Source organism: Amblyraja radiata, chromosome 2 (genome assembly GCF_010909765.2).
Source record: "Amblyraja radiata isolate CabotCenter1 chromosome 2, sAmbRad1.1.pri, whole genome shotgun sequence".
Classification (NCBI taxonomy): Eukaryota; Metazoa; Chordata; class Chondrichthyes; order Rajiformes; family Rajidae; genus Amblyraja; species Amblyraja radiata.
The window spans coordinates 118244609-118259343 of NC_045957.1; the positions used below are offsets into that span (position 1 = coordinate 118244609).

Here is a 14735-nt window from a genome sequence, read left to right on the forward strand (position 1 = left end):
ACGATCACCCCATACCCTAGTACACTACAAACTAGGACAATTTACAGAAGCCAATTACCATACAAACCTTTGTTCTTGGCACCCCCACGCCGGGTCCCTCTTGGTTCTTGGCGGTACTGCCGCCGGTTTACTCTCGGCTCCGTGGCGTGTCTCGGGAGCCTTCAACGGGGACGGTATCCTGGGATACAGTCAACATTGCTTTGGAAGGCACCGATATGGTTTGAGCTGCCTCGTAACTCCATCGTTGTCTCGTAAAAGATTAAATCCAATGATGGGAAGATCTTGATTCATTTTGCAGCTTAATTCATCTGCACAAGTTATAGAAGTAGAATTCGGCCATTCGGTCCATGGAGTCTACTCCGCCATTTGATCATGGCTGATTTAATTGTTAGTTTGTTTTAGAGATACAGCGCGGAAACAGGCCCTTTGGCTCTCCTGGTCCGTGCCGACCAGCGATCCCCGCACACTAACACCATCCTACACATACTAGGAACAATTTTTACATTTACCAAGCCAATTAACCCACAAACCTGTGCGTCTTTCGAGTGTGGGAGGAAACCGGAGATCTCGGAGAAAACCCGCGCAGGTCACGGGGAGAAAGTTCAAACTCCGTACAGACAGCACCTGTATTCGGGATCGAACCCGGGTCTCCAACGCTGCATTCGCTGTAAGGCAGCAACTCTACTGCTGCGCCACCGTGACCGCTGATCTCCGCCTGCTAATCCCATAAATGCTGGCATTAAATTTGCTTTCTTTACTACCGATTCGACTTGCAGATTTTTGGAACTTTTTGGAAGTCCTGCACTAGCACTCCCAAGTCCCTTTGCACCTCCGATTTCTGGATTCTCTCCCTATTTAGAAAATAACAATCCACGCCTTTATCCTTATTACCAAAATGCATGACACCACACTTTGCTGCACGATATTTCATCTGCCACTTCTCTGCCCACTTTCCTAACCTGTCCACGTCCTTCTGCAGAGTCCTTGTTTCCTCTACACTACCTGCCCCTCCACCTATCTCAGCATCACTTCTTGCCTACAGATCGCCGTTCGGTAAAACATAGCGGTCGTTTAATTTCAGTTGCATCTCCTTGGGAACTCACTCTGGCTGTGAATGCTGTGAAGAATAACGCCATCTGCTTCTGTTTTCTTTACTTTCTGTCGCTCGGGTTCCCTTTCTTGAAGAAACCTGGCAAATTTCCTCGGTACTCGTGTGCATGTTGAAGTTCGCCGAGACATTTTTACTGATTGCATATTTGAAGGATAAAGCATACAGCTTAGACTTTCTAGCTGCTGTCATGTTAATGCTGGCACCAATCCGTTTTGTGCCAAAGAATTCGGGCTTTATTGAACTAGTACTGGAGTTATTAATATATAAGCACTTCGCTTTGAACGCAGGGGTCATAAGAGTCATACAGCATTGAAACAGCCCAACTTACCCACACTAGCCAACATGTCCCATCTACACTAGTCCCACCTGCCTGCGTTTGGTCCATATCCCTCCAAACCTGTCCTATCCATGTAACCTACTAACTGTTTTTCAAACGTTGTGATCGTACCTGCCTCAACTACCTCTTCTGGCAACTCATTCCATGCACCCACCACCCTTTGTGTGAAAAAGGTATCCCTCAGATCCCTAAACATTTAGGCAGGTACATGGATAGGACAGGTTTAGAGGGATATGGGCCAAATGCAGGCAGGTGGGACGAGTAGAGCTGGGACAGGTTGGTCGGTGTGGGAGGTTGGGCGGAAGGGTCTGTTTCCACAAAGTATCACTCGATGGCAGGATAGTAATAAACGGCCAACTTGCAAATTGGTGCAGTGTGCATGTTTTCTTTCCACATTGATTTATGTCTAGTATCGTTTATTGACGCCGTGGCCTTTTTTCCCCCGCAGGTTCTCTCAGCAACGGTTCCACTAACGGAACAATACCGTTACCCGAGGCGGGAGTCGGAGTTGGGAAAGAGGACGGGTCAAACGCATCGCAGAAAGGAGATGGAAACGACACGAGCTCATCGGAGAACGAGGATGGGCCGATTAGAAAGAGGTGAGTCGCGGAGATCTTGCCAAGAATATTGGTTCACCTTGCTGAATGCGGCATCTGCTGAGGATCCATTTCTCTTGAAATTGGCTCGTCCAGTCGGTGGGGTCAGTTGAGTTGAGTTCGATTGTGATCATGTATTGTCTTTCCGCTGACTGGTTAGCACGCAACAAAAGCTTTTCACTGTTCCTCGGTGCATGTGACAATAAACTAAACTGAACGATTGTCCCTGGGGCCACAGTTCATAATATCCCTTGCTGGAATGGGACAAATTACCAGGCATCTCCTCTTTCCAAATTAAAAACACACAGGTTCTGGAGTAACTCATCAATATCTCTGGAGAACATGGATGGGCAACGTTTCTGGTTGGGACACTTCTTCAGACTAATTCTAGTAGGGGGGAGTATACTGGAAAAGAGGTGGGGACGGGACGAAGCCTGGCAAGTGCTAGTTTGAGTTTAGATTATTGTTATGTACACCCAGTTATAGTGAAAAGCTTTTGTTGCGTGCCAATAAAGGCGTGGACTATTTTCTAAATGGGGAGAGAATCCGGAAATCAGTGGTGTGAAGGGACTAGGGAGTGTTGGTGCAGGATTCCCAAAACGTTAATTTGCATCTCGAATCGGTAGTAAGGAAGGGGAATGCAAACATTTACTTCAAAAGGGCTAGAATACAAAAACAGGGATGTAAAATGCTGAGGCTCTATAAGGTGCTGGTTAGGCTGCGTTTTGATCAATTTTGGGCCCCATATCGGAGGAAGGATGTGCTGGCTCTGGAGAGGGTCCAGAGGAGGTTTACGAGAATGATTCCAGGAATTAGTAGGTTACCGTAAGATGAGCGTTTGACGGCACTGGGCTTCTACTCGCTAGAGTTTAGAAGGACAAAGTGAACCTCATTGAAACTTACCGAATAGTGAAAGGTCTGGATAAAGTGGATGTGGAGAGGATGTTTCTTATAGTGGGAGAGTCTAGACCAGAGGTCATAGCCTCAAAATAAAAGGGTGTACCTTTTGAAAGGAAATAAGGCGTAATTTCTTAAGTCAGGTGGTGGTGAATCTGTTGAATTCATTGCCACAGACTACTGTGGAGGCCGTCAGTGGATATTTTTAAGGTGGAGATTGATAGATTCTTGATTTATAAGGGTTTCAGGGGTTATGGGGAGAAGGCAGGCGAATGGGGTTGAGAGGGAAAGATAGATCAGCCATGATTGGATGGCAGAGGGGCCGAATGGCCTAATTCAGCTCCTATTTCTTCTGGTCTTATGCTAACTTTATCTTTGTAGTAACAGATAAGGCAGATAGTCAGAACCTTTTTCCCCAGAGTGGAAATGCCAAAGACTAGAGGGCATAGTTTTACAGTAAGTGGCGCAACGTTTAACGGGGACGTGTGAGGCAAGTTTTTTACACAGGGTAGTGTGTGTGTGGAATGTGCTGCCAGGGGTGGTGGTGGAGGCAGGTTGGAAAGTGGGGTTTTGAAGGCATTTAGATAGAGTCATAGAGTCATACAGCATGGAAACAGGCCCTTCGACCCAACTAGCCCACACTGGCCAACTAGCTATACTAGCCCCACCAGCCTGCATTTGGCCCATTCCCTCCAAACCCGTCCTATCCATGTACCTCTCTCTTAAACGTTGCGATAGTACCTGCCTCAACTACCTCCTCCAGCAGCTCGTTCCATCCACCCACCACCCTTTGTGTGCAAAAGTTACCCCTCGAGTTCCTATCACATCTTCTCACCTCACCTTAAATCTTCTCATCTTACCACACCTTCCCCTTGAACCTATGTCCTTTGGTTCTCGATTCTCTGGGCAAGGGACTTTGTGTGTTTACCTGATCTATTCCTCTCATGAGGTTTTACACCTCTACAATAGAAAATAGGTGCAGGAGTAGGCCATTTGGACCTTCGGGCCAAGATCACCCCTCGTTCTGCTGCGCTCCAAGGAATAGAGTCCCAGCACTGCTCAACCTCTTCCTACAGCTCAGGCTGTTCTTAAACTTTCTTAGAGTCCCTGCCTCAACTACCTTCTCTGGCACACAAAAATGCTGGAGAAACACAGCGGGTGCAGCAGCATCTATGGAGCGAAGGATATCTCCTTCGCTCCATAGATGCTGCTGCACCCGCCCGCTGTGTTTCTCCAGCATTTTTGTGTACCTTCGATTTTCCAGCATCTGCAGTTCCTTCTTAGATACCTTCTCTGGCAGCTAGCTTCATCTACCACCTCCCATAGGCACACGTAGATATGCAGGAAATGGATGGATATGGATCATGCGCAGGCAGATGACATTTGTTTAATTTGGCATCATGTTCAGCACAGACATTGTGAGTCGAAGAACTGGGTGACGTTTTGGGTCGAGACCCTTCTTCAGACTCTCCCAGTCTGAAGAAGGGTCTCGACCCGAAACGTCACCTATTCCTTCTCTCCAGAGATGCTGCCTGCCCCGCTGAGTTACTCCGGCATTTTGTGTCCCTCTTCGATTTAAACCAGCATCTGCAGTTCCTTCTTGCACATTTTGTGGGCCGAAGGGCCTGTTTCTGTGCTGTACTGTTCTAGGCTCTGTGTTCTGTCACTCTGACCCACAAATGCAAGAGCTTGAACACTCTTGCAATAGGCAGCAGAGGGTTTTATTGTCAATTGTTCCAAAACGAAACAATGAAATGTTTACTTGCAGCAGCTCAACAGATGTGTAAACATGTGCAGGAAAGAACTGCAGATGCTGGTTTAAATCGAAGGTAGACACAAAATGCTGGAGTAACTCAGCGGGACAGGCAGCATCTCTGGAGAGAAGAAATGGGTGACATTTCGGGTCGAGACCCTTCAGACTGAATATGTAAAAATAATGTGTAGGAAGGAACTCCAGATTCTGGTTTAAATCGAAGAGAGACACAAAATGCTGGAGTCAATATTTCACTTGGGCAGCTTACAACCCAGCGGTATGAATATTGACTTCTCTAACTTCAAGTAACCCTTGCTTTCCCTCTCCCTCCATCCCTACCCAACCTAGTTCTCCGACTGGTTCCACTGTCCTCCTGATTAAATTTCACTGTTTGTACGCCTCGTTGTCACCTTCCCCTCAGCTAACAATGATCCAGGGATCATTTTCTTTGACCCTCGTCACCTTTGACCTCTCGTTTTCACACCTTATCCTTCTTTGTTTCACTATCCCTCGTCACAGTCTGAAGAAGGGTCTCGACCCGAAACATCATCGATTCCTTCTCTCAAGAGATGCTGAGTGACTCCAGCACTTTTGTGCAAACATAATACTCTGCTAAACAACATTAAAAAAATCCCAAAAAAAATCAGTGTACGTAAAAAAGAAAAAGAGACAAATAAATAGACAATAATAGAGCAAATTCAAAATTAATGTTCCCCAGTCTATATAGCCTATTTGGAGGTTGTGGTGTTTAATAACCTGATGGCTGTAGGGATGAAGCTGCTCCTGAACCTCGACGTTACGGTTTTCAGGGTTCATCACTTTTTGCAGTCTTCTTTGCTCCTGGGCGTTCAAGTTGCCGAACCAGGCCGTGATGCAACCAGTCAATATGCTCTCAACACCTGTAGAAGTTCAAGAGAGTATTTGTTGATATACCAAATCTCCTCACTCTTAGTTTGGTTTAGAAATACAGCGTGGAAACAGGCCCTCCGGCCCACAGAGTCTGCACCGACCATCAACCCCCACGCGTTAACACTATCCTACACATCCTAGGGACAATTTACATTTATACCAAGCCAATTAACCTACAAACCTGTACGTCTTTGGACTGTGGGAAGAATGAAGATCTCGGAGAAAAGCCACATAGATCACGGGGAGAACGTGCAAACTCCGTACAGACAGCACCCGTAGTCGGGATCGAACCCGACTCTGCACGATAAGGTCATACGAAATAGGACTAGAATTAGGCCATTCGGTCAATCAAGTCTACGCCGCATTCAATCATGGCTGATCTATCTCTCCCTCCTAACCCCATCCTCCTGCATTCTCCCCATAACCCCTGACACCTGTACTAATTAAGAATCTCTCAATCTCTGCCTTAAAAATATCCACTGACTTGACCATCACAGCCTTCTGTGGCAAAGAATTCCACAGATTCACCACCCTCTGACTAGAGAAATTTCTACTCATCTCCTTCCTAAAAGAACATCCTTTTATTCTGAGGCTGTGACCTCTAGTCCTAGACTCTCCCACTAGTGGAAACATCCTCTCCACATCCACTCTATCCAGGCGTTTCACTATTCTTGTGCCGCCAACAGACTAACCTCGCATCCTGCTTTAAATTGTATGTATTTGGTGCAGTCAGGAAATTGTAATGACAGGAAATTAAAAGGACATTTGGAACATTTTAATTTGGTGTCAAGTAATATGACTTCATTCTGTGACAGATATTGAAATGAATAATGATAGAATGCAAATACTTGTTCCATTTTAAAGAACCTGGCTGGATAATTGTATTTTATGTATCACTGAAATAATGAGCTGCAAACATCCCCTTTAGTTTAGTTGAGAGATACATCGTGGAAATAGCCCCTTTAGCCCACTGAGTTTGCGCCGACCAGCGATCACCCCTACACTCGTTCGATCCTGCACACTAGGGACAATTTACAGAAGCGAATTAACTTACAAACCCGTACGTCTTTGGAGTGTCAGAGAAAACCGGAGCACTCGTTGAGCGGCACGGTGGCGCAGCTGTAGAGTTGCCGCCTCACAGCGCCAGAGACCAGGGTTCCACCCTGACTACGGGTGCTGTCCGTACGGAGTTTGTATGTTCTCCCTGTGACCTGCGTGGCTTTTCTTCAGGTGCTCCCGGTTTCCTCCCACGCTCCAAAGACGTGCAGGTTTGTAGGTTAATTGGTTTCTGTAAGATAAGGCTAGTTTCTGTAGGAGGGGACTAGTGTACAGGGTGACAGCAGGTCGGTGTGGACAGTGGTGGAGGTCACGTCAGTGGATAGTTTTAAGGCAGAGGAAGATAGATTCTTCATCAGTACGGGTGTCAGGGGTTACGGGGAGAAGGCAGGAGAATGAGGTTGAAAGGGAAAGATAGGTCTGCTATGATTGAATGGCGGAGTAGACTTGATGGGCCGAATGGCCTAATTCAGCTCCTATTCCTTATGAACTTATAAAATGGGGATAACAAAGAACTAAATGTTAATGGGTGAAGGACGGTCTGCGTGGACTGAAGGTTCTGTTTCCCTGCTGTATCTCTAAAACTAAACTAAAACAAAAAGAAATGCCACTAAAACTAAATGAAATGTCACAACAGAAGCCATCTAAAGGGCCTATCCCACTTTCACGACCTATTTTACTCGTGGACATTTTTCATTATGCTAGAAAAACACCCCGACCTACTTGATGCCCCGAGTACCTACGACTAGCATCACAGCCTGCTACGACCTACCTACGACCTCGGACGACCATGCTGCGAGTATGAGTCAAGGGCAAACTCGGCAGACGTCGTGAATTAGGTCGTGAAAGTGGGACAGGCCCTTTGGCCTTTCTTCATAGTTTAGATGTGGTAAAGTGTAGGAAGGAACTGCAGGTGCTGGTTTAAACCGTAGATAGACACAAAAAGGTGGAGTAACTCAGGGGGTCAGGCACCATCTCTGGCGAAAAGGAATAGGTGACGTTCAGGTCGAGACCTTTCCTCAGACTGAAGACTTCCGAAGAAGGGTCTCGACCCAAAACATCACCTTTTCTCCAGGGATGCTGTCTGACCCACCCGCTGAGTTACTCCAGCCTTTTGTGTTCATTTTAGATTTGGTAAATATAGTTTCACCTTGTTCCCTCTGCCCTGGCACCTTCCTGGTTCCAATAAAATACAGCTGCTGGTAGTGTTTACAGAGGGAGGCATTGAGTTTTAAGTTTGATGCAATGATATTAAACGTTGCGCATGAGATAAAATGAAAGTATATGTGCCCAAGAATGCTGTGGGATGTTGCCAGGACTCGAGGGCCTGAGTTATCGGGAGAGGTTGAGCAGGCTGGGACTCTATTCCTTGGAGCGCAGGAGGATGAGGGGTGATCTTATAGAAGTGTAAAACCTCATGAGGGGAATAGATCAGGTAGACGCACAAAGTCTCTTGCCCAGAGTAGGGGAATCGAGAAGCAGAGGACATAGGTTTAAGGTGAGGCTGGAAAGATTTGATAGGAACCTGAGGGGTAACTTTTGCACACAAAGGGCGGCGGAAGTATGGAACGAGCTGCTGGAGGAGGTAGCTGAGGCAGGTACTAATGCAACGTTTAAGATACAGGTACATGGATAGGACAGGTTTGGAAGGATTTGGGCCAGACGCGGGAAGATGGGACGAGTGTAGATGGGACATGCTGGGCAGTGTGGGCAAATTGGGCCGAAGGACCTGTTTCCACACTATATGGCTCTATGACACAATGAAGATTTTAGGAGTCATTCTAGCCTGCCCACAAATGACTAAATACTTTGGTTAAGATTAGAGTGAAGAAAGTTGTTTGGTTTCGCTTTGATATCTTTCCATCCCACACAGCTGTTGGTGATAAGGTCAGAACTGTGAAGAGAGATATTTATAAAGAGCAGATGTAAGAAGGTGAGATAGATTTATTTTAGTTTAGAGATACAGGCCCACTGAGTCAGCGCCGACTGGCGATCCACTATCCTACACACACACTAGGGACACAAGGCTGTTCCGGTTTCCTCTCACACCCCAAAGACGTGCATGTTTGTAGGTTAATTGGCTTTGGTAATAAATTGTAAATTGACCCTAGTGTGTAGAATAGTGTTAGTGTACAGGGTGATCACTGGTGGGTGCTGACCCGTTGGGCTGAAGGCCTTGTTTCCGTGCTGCATTTATAAAGTCTAAAGGATGATTGAAAGTCAACGTGGGCCGAAGGGCCTGTTTCCAAACTGTACCTCTAAACTAAGCTAATGGAAAAGTCCTGAGCTACTATCTACTTCATTGGAGACCCTCGGACTATTCTTGACTGGACTTTACCGGACTTTATCTTTCACTAAATGGTTTTCGGCACAGACATTGTGGGCCAAAGGGCCAGTTTTCGTGCTGTACTGTTTTATGTCCTGTGAAGGATGTACGGTGTGTGTGGCGATGTTGAACTAGGTATTGCACTGTGTATTTGGCAGAGGTTTAGGGGCTCAGCTGATAGTGACTATTCTGCCAAGTTGTTCCCTTGTAGTTTAGAGTTTAGGAGCGGCACGCTGGCGCAGCGTTAGAGTTGCTGCCTTACAGTACTAGAGACTCGGGTGCAATCCTGACTACGGGTGCTGTCTGTACGGAGTTTGTACGTTCTCCCCGTGACCTGCGTGGGTTTTCACCGCAATCTCCAGTTTCCTCCCACATTCCAACGACGTACAGGCTTGTAGGTTAATTGGCTTGGCATAATTGTAAATTGTCCCTGGTGTGTATAGTGTTAGTGTGCGGGGATCGCTGGTCGGTACGGACCCGGTGAGCTCAGGGGTTTGTTTCCATGCTGTGTCTCTAAACTAAACTAAACTAAACTAAATCTGCAGGAAGGAACTGCAGATGCTGGTTTAAATCGAAGATGGACACAAAAAGCTCAGCGGGGCAGACAGCATCTCTTGAGAGAAGGGATGGGTAACGTTTCGAGTCGAGACCCTTCTTCAGACTGAAGAACTCTGAAGAAGGGTCTCGACCCGAAACACCACCCATTCCTTCCCTCCAGAGATGTTGCCTGTCCCGCTGTGTTGAACTAAACTGCAATGGGAAGAGTGCCAATTCCTTTGGTAGCAAGCATGGCTTTCATAAGCAGAACGAAACCCTGATGTATTAGGGGATCTGGAAGTTAGCACATATGTTTATGAACTGTCAGCAATTCTGCTCAGTTGGAAAGAATAGTGTTGCATAAAGAGAGAGTGCATCCAAAGGACCAGTGAGGCGACGCTGTTCTTAAATCAGTTCCAACTGCTTAGTTTAGTTTGGCGATACAGAGCAGAAACAGGCCCTTCGGCCCACCAAGTCCGTGCCGACCGGCAATCCCAGCACACCAACACTATCCTATATGCACTAGGGACAATTTACATTCATACCAAACCTTGTCTTTGGAGTGTGGGAGGGGAAAACCCACTCAGGTCATGGGGAGAACGTACAAACTCTGTACAGAGAGCACCCGTAGTCAGGATCAAACCCGGGTCTCTGGTACTGTGAGGCAGTAGCACCACCTCTGCGCCGCCTAGCTGTTCCAGTTACCTCAACATAGGAATATCCTTGCGAGGCATCAGGCAGGGCTGCAAAGGTTGTGAACTTTCCTCTCTGGGGAGGGAATGTTAAGTTGCTGCCTTAAGGGCCTGTCCCACTTTCACCACCTAATTCACGACCTCTGCCGAGGGTGCCCTTGACTCATACTCGCAGCATGGTCGTCACGAGGTCGTAGGTAGGTCGTAGCAGGCTGTGATGCTAGTCGTAGGTACTCGTGGCATCAAGTAGGTCGGGGCATCTTTTCTAGCCTGATGAAAAATGTCCACGAGTAAAAAAGGTCGTGAATTAGGTCGTGAAAGTGCGACAGGCCCTTTACAGCGCCAGAGACCCGGGTTTGATCCTGACTGTGGGTGCTGTCTGTACGGAGTTGGAATGGAATGGAATACTTTATTGTCACATGTGACTAGGCACAGTGAAACTCTGCATCATACGCAATGTGTGCAAATAGCGGCCACCTACACGCTGACAAAGTTATAAAGTACGCCAGCTCCTCCTGTGCTCTCCCACCTCCCCCACAGCGGTTCCCCCAAGCATGGTGCCCGTTGATTGCTAATCAAAAAACTGGAAAAGTATGGAATCAGAGGGGTTGTACTAGAGTGGATGAGAAGCTACATAAGTAAAAGACATCAGTTTGTGCAAATAGGGGACTGCAAATCAACATGCTTAGAAATAACTTGTGGAGTCCCACAGGGGTCGGTTTTGGGCCCCAAATTATTTATTTTGTATATTAATGATATATGTAGGGTGTCAAACCTCTTGAAATTTGTGTTATCTGCAGATGACTAATATTTTCTGTGATGGGGACAATTTGCAGCAGCTTTTGGAGGTGGTCACAGCAGAAATGAGTAAACTAAAAACATGGTTTGATTTGAATAAATTATCATTAAATTTAAACAAAACCAAACTTATGCTGTTTGGAAAACGCAAAATAAATACACAAGTAAAAGTAATGATAAATAATGTTGAAATAGAAAGAGTGTATGAAAATAAATTTCTGGGTGTGATTCTTGATCACAGAATCTGCTGGAAACCCCATATAAAACATGTGAGAGCAAAAGTAGCACGGAGTATTGGAGTGATGGGGAAAGCAAGGCATGTTTTGAATGAGAGAGCACTGTATATTCTGTACAGCTCACTTGTGTTACCGTATTTAAATTACTGTGTGGAAGTATGGGGCAACACCTACAAAACCACCTTACAATCACTAAGCACACTACAAAAAAGAGCTATTCGTATAGTAAACAATGTAGGATATCATGAACACACCAATATACTGTATTTAAAATTACACACCTTAAAGATTAAGGATCTGGTAGAATTTAAGACTGCACAAATAATTTATAAAGCAAAAAATAAACTGCTACCTGTAAACATACAAAAACTGTTTAAAGACAGAGAGGGGGGTTATAACTTTAGAGGGAAACTAAACTTGAAACAGCATTATGCTCGGACCAATTTAAAAAGTATGTGTATTTCCATTTGTGGGGTGGTTTTGTGGAATGGTCTTGACGAAACGATTAAACAAAGTATGAATATAATGCAATTTAAAAAAATGTACAAAAGATATATCTTTGAAAAGTACAGTAATGAGGAAGGAGAATGTAATTCTCACAGATGTTAATGGTGCTTGTTCATTTTGTTCTTTTCTTTTTTTGTTCTTTTTTTTCTTAATAGCTTGATTGGAGTAGTTTTATTTGAATTGTTTAGTTTATTTTATTGAATTTTGCATTTGTTAATGGTGAAGAATGGTAGGATTTGTCAAGCATAGGCTTCTTCCTATCCCTTTTTGAACGAGTCTAATGTGTATTATGTTGAAATTGGCTTTTGATTTTTTAATTTATGTATGTACATATATGTTATGTATATGTGTATATGTATGTATGTATATATGTACATGTATATGTATGTATGTGTGTATGTATTTGTGTATATATATATGTATATATATAATTTTCTTTTTATTTATTCATTTTCATCCTTTTCTTCTTTTTTTAATCGTTCGAAATAAAATATATCAATCAATCAATCAATCAATCAATCAATCAATCAATCAATCAATCAATCAATTGTTCCCCTCCCTCCCTCACGGCCGTCCCGTCCCCCCCCCACGCTTTCATCGACCGTCGACCACGAGGTTTCACCCCCGCCTACGCCCCCCACTTCACGTGCCTGCCTCGTCCGTCAGTCGGCGCCATCTTTGGCCGCCGCACCGACCTCTGCACCAACGCTGCCGGGTCCTCTCCAGACGCCTCTGTGGTGCTGACCCAGACCTCAGCCGCGGACTCAATCGACCAAAGTGCCGTTGGCCGCGGGCTCCGCCGACCCGCAAGTCCCCGGCCAGGGCGCAGAGCCGGGTTTCTCCGCGGTCATTCGGGAGTCATCGGGACTGTGGCACCTCAATAAAGTTTTCCGGCCGCGTTCCCAGTTCCCAGCCACAGCCCTGGCGGGAAGCCTTGTACGTTTTCCCCGTGACAGCTTGGGTTTTCTCCCGGTGCTCTGGTTTCTTCCCAAACTCCAAAGACGTACAAATTTGTAGGTTGATTGGCTTTGGTTAAAAATTATGTAATTGTCCCTTGTGTGTGTAGGATAGTGCTAGTGTACGGGGTGATCGCTGATCTGCGGGGCCGAGGTTTTCGCGCTGTATCTCTAAAGTCTAAAGTAAAGTCTCAAAGTCCAATCATTCCACGGACTAGATGAGTGTTGGAAGCCAGCACCATCTAATTCTTGGCCAGAGGCTTTTTCCCCCTCCCTGTTCCTCCCACTCCTCTCAATAAATTGAACAGGAGAAAGATATACTGGTATGACATGGAAATATTTCAGTGTTTTGTAGCTAATGGAGCCATTTAGGAGCTGTGGGATAATAAGAAATGCTGTTCATGCACATCAAAGTCTGTCGGAAATAAGATAATGGCCCATTGATCATTGTAATAGTTCATTGAACTGTGCAAGTATGTGGAAAGACACAGAGTGCTGGAGTAGCTCGGCGGGTCAGGCAGCATCTCAGAAGAACACGGATAGGTGATGTTTAGGGTCATACAGCACCTGGACTCGCACATATTTCTACCCTACCCCTCCTCTCCAGTCTACCCACTAAGGGCGGCACGGTGGCACAGCTGGTAGAGCTGCTGCCTTACAGCGCCAGAGACCCGGGTTCGATCCTGACTACGGGTGCTGTCAGTACAGAGTTTGTACGTTCTCCCCCAGACCTGCGTGGGTTTTCTCCGTATGCTCCGGTTTCCTCCCACACTCAAAAGACATACAGGTTTGTAGGTTAATTGGCTTTGTTAATAAAAATGGTAAATTGTCCCTAGTGTGTAGAATAGTGCTAGTGTTAGGAGTGATCGCTGGTCTGCGCAGACTCGGTGGGCCGAAGGGCTTGATTCCGCGCTGTATCTCTAAACTAAACCAAACGTGCGTGGAGCCATTTCCTTCTATGTATAATCAGCGACCAACACAGCAGTTTGGTTTGATTTAGTTTAGAGATACAGTGCGGAAACAGGCCCTTCTGCCCACCGAGTCTCCGAATGTGGTAGATAGTAGTTCAGCACTGCTCTCTAGTTGTGGTAGGACGGTTCAGTTGTCTGATAACAGCTGGGAAGACACTGTCCCTGAATCTGGAGGTGTGCGTTGTCACATTTCTACACCTTTTGGGGGAGGGGAGAAGAGGGAGTCACTCCCTCATTACATGTAAATAGGCAGTTAATCTACATAATGTCCAATTGTTTTTGGGACGTGTGTTCGTGCAAGCTAATGCTTTCTCGAAGATTTTGCTCCTGGATATTGTGCTTTTACTGCAATGCTCGGATATTTGCACTGTGATATAAAAATAGCAGTGTAGACCCTTTCCAGTCACTACCACAAGTAGGCTGGTGTGATGTTGTGGAAAGAAGCTGATACTTCTGTTATGGATGTGCGCTGCACAAAACTGCAAAGCCAACTAAAATATTGCAGCATTTACTAAAATAGCAAATATTTACCTCAGCTGCCTGACCCGCTGAGTTCCTGCAGCACTTTGTTTTCTGCTCAAGATGCCAGCATCTGCAGTCGCCTGTGCTTCCATTTTATTTTACGCATGGTTAGGGCACGGTGGCGCAGCGGCAGAGTTGCTGCCTTACGGCGCTCAAAGCGCCAGAGACCCGGGTTCGATCCCGACTATGGGCGCTGTCTGTACAGAGTTTGTACGTTCTCCCTGTGACCTGCGTGGGTTTTCTCCAAGATCTACGGTTTTCTCCCACGCGCCAAAGACGTGCAGGTTTGTAGGTTGATTGGCTTGGAAAATGTTTAAAAAAATTGTCCCTAGTGGGTGTAGGATAGTGTTAATGTGCAGGGATCTCTGGTCGGGGCAGACCCGGTGGGCCGAAAGGCCTGTTTCCGTGCTGTATCTTTAAACTCCCACACTCCAAAGACATACAGGTTTGTAGGTTAATTGGTTTGGTATAAATGTAAAAAAACTGTCCCTATTTTGTGTGGGATAGCGTTAATGTGCGGGTATCGCTGGT

At 45.9% G+C, this 14735-nt stretch overlaps 1 protein-coding gene across 3 annotated transcripts in view; it reads left to right on the forward strand.

Moving 5' to 3' along the window:
* jarid2 (jumonji and AT-rich interaction domain containing 2) overlaps positions 1–14735 on the forward strand; it is a 336587-nt gene that overhangs the window by 186306 nt on the left and 135546 nt on the right. For all 3 annotated transcript variants that reach the window (XM_033014235.1, XM_033014236.1, XM_033014234.1), the window contains exon 3: positions 1897–2047. In XM_033014235.1, the coding sequence (XP_032870126.1) occupies positions 1897–2047 (151 nt within the window). The remainder of the gene's footprint in view (positions 1–1896; positions 2048–14735) is intronic.